The sequence below is a fragment of the Chlorella variabilis genome (genome assembly GCF_000147415.1).
Source record: "Chlorella variabilis unplaced genomic scaffold CHLNCscaffold_73, whole genome shotgun sequence".
Classification (NCBI taxonomy): Eukaryota; Viridiplantae; Chlorophyta; class Trebouxiophyceae; order Chlorellales; family Chlorellaceae; genus Chlorella; species Chlorella variabilis.
Window position 1 is genome coordinate 10,253 of NW_005435018.1, and position 1,457 is coordinate 11,709.

Sequence of the window (1,457 nt, forward strand, 5' to 3'; positions counted from 1 at the left end):
CACCACCCCACACACCACACACACACACACCAGCCCCCCACCCACACCTGACTTGCAGCACCAGCGGCCCCGCCACCTTCTTGCAGTCGGCCCGGGCGATGCCCTCGGGCAGGCAGGCAACGCCCAGCTGCGGGGCAGGGTGGGGTGAGCCCAAGGCAAAGCTGGGGTGGGGCCTGGGCAGGGCATCGCCCGGCGGGGCGCGGCCCCTGGGCTGCCTGCTGACCTGGATCGCTGGGCCATCCCAGTCTGCTGCAGCTGATGCGCCACACAAACACCCCGCCGGTGCCACCCCCCTTCAACAAAAGAAACAGTCGACACTTGCCTGCCTCAGATCGGCGTTCAGCAGCGTCTGCGGCGCCCGCGGGAAGCTGGGGGCGCCTCCGCCGCCGCACTCGGCTGCCAGGTAGGCGGCCGTAGCCTGCGGGTTTGACCAGGAGAGCAGCAAGGACTCTGAGCAGCGCAGGCGTTTTGCGCGCCTCAGTCGAGCTGGCAGCGGCGGCGGAAGCACTGCCATCCCCTGCATGCTCCCGGGCGATCCAGGCTCCCTGGCACAGCCCGCAGGACGCCCTGCGCTGCCCCATCACCTGCTCGTTTAGGCTCCAGCCTTCCTGCCGGAACCGCGAGAAGAGGGCGGGCTCCATCGCTTGCACTGCTGGTCCGCGTGGGCCAGTGGGGCGCTCAATTGAGAGATAGCTCAATCGGGGGATCGGGACGACCGTTCTTGCAAAAACTGGTGTATGCTGCGTGCTGGGCTTTCCAAACCCATCCCCCATCAACTGCCCATTGCCACCCGCTCGGACAAGCCTCCCCGATCCACATAACGGGTCGCAAACCCAGGGCCGCTGCTGGCACACACGCCCTCGCCCCCCACCCCAGCCCTTAACCGGCCCCCAAGCCGGCCCGCCAGCGCCGCCCCAGTGCTGCAACACGACTCAGGAGGCTACTGGAATAGCCGCCGCCGCTCGGCGCCGTAGCCCCATCGGCCCCTGCCCGCCTCCCGCCGCTCGTCAGCGCCTCCCCATCACAGCACCGCGGCCAGCCACCACCACCACCACTAAACAGCACAGCAGCAGCCCCAGCAGCGGCAGCAGCAGCACCACCATTCAGTAGCAGCACCATCAGCAGCGGGGCAGCGGCATGTTGGTGGAACAGCTGGCGGGCGCGCTGGAGGCGCTGAGCTCGGCGGCGGAGCCCTGGGTGGGGGCCGGTTGGCGGGAAGTCCCGTCTTACACCCTCTTCTTCGGCGCCGTCTTCGCCCTCTCCCTCCCCTTCTGGGTGAGATGCTTCCGCGCGGGCTGCCGGGAAGGGGGAGCAGGCCAGCGTGGGCTGCCGTGCAGCGGGAGCGGGCCGGCAGGCAGGCGGGGCGGCCGCCGCGTCACCGCCTGCCCTCACCCTGCGCATGCGCGCCGCTGCCGCCTGCTCGTGACCCCGCGCACACATCCACACATGCACTGCAC

The 1,457-nt window shown here is 70.0% G+C and overlaps 1 protein-coding gene across 1 annotated transcript in view; it reads right to left on the reverse strand.

The window, feature by feature from the left end:
* The window catches only part of CHLNCDRAFT_59474 (hypothetical protein), a gene marked incomplete at its 3' end in the record, with an annotated part of 5,177 nt that extends 3,902 nt beyond the window's left edge, over positions 1 to 1,275 (reverse strand). The window contains exons 1-3 of the mRNA XM_005842698.1: positions 1,044 to 1,275; positions 317 to 418; positions 48 to 127 (exon numbers count right to left, since the gene is read on the reverse strand). Coding sequence (XP_005842756.1) covers positions 48 to 127; positions 317 to 418; positions 1,044 to 1,103 — 242 coding nt within the window. The 5' untranslated portion in view covers positions 1,104 to 1,275. The remainder of the gene's footprint in view (positions 1 to 47; positions 128 to 316; positions 419 to 1,043) is intronic.
* Positions 1,276 to 1,457: the final 182 nt, after the last annotated feature.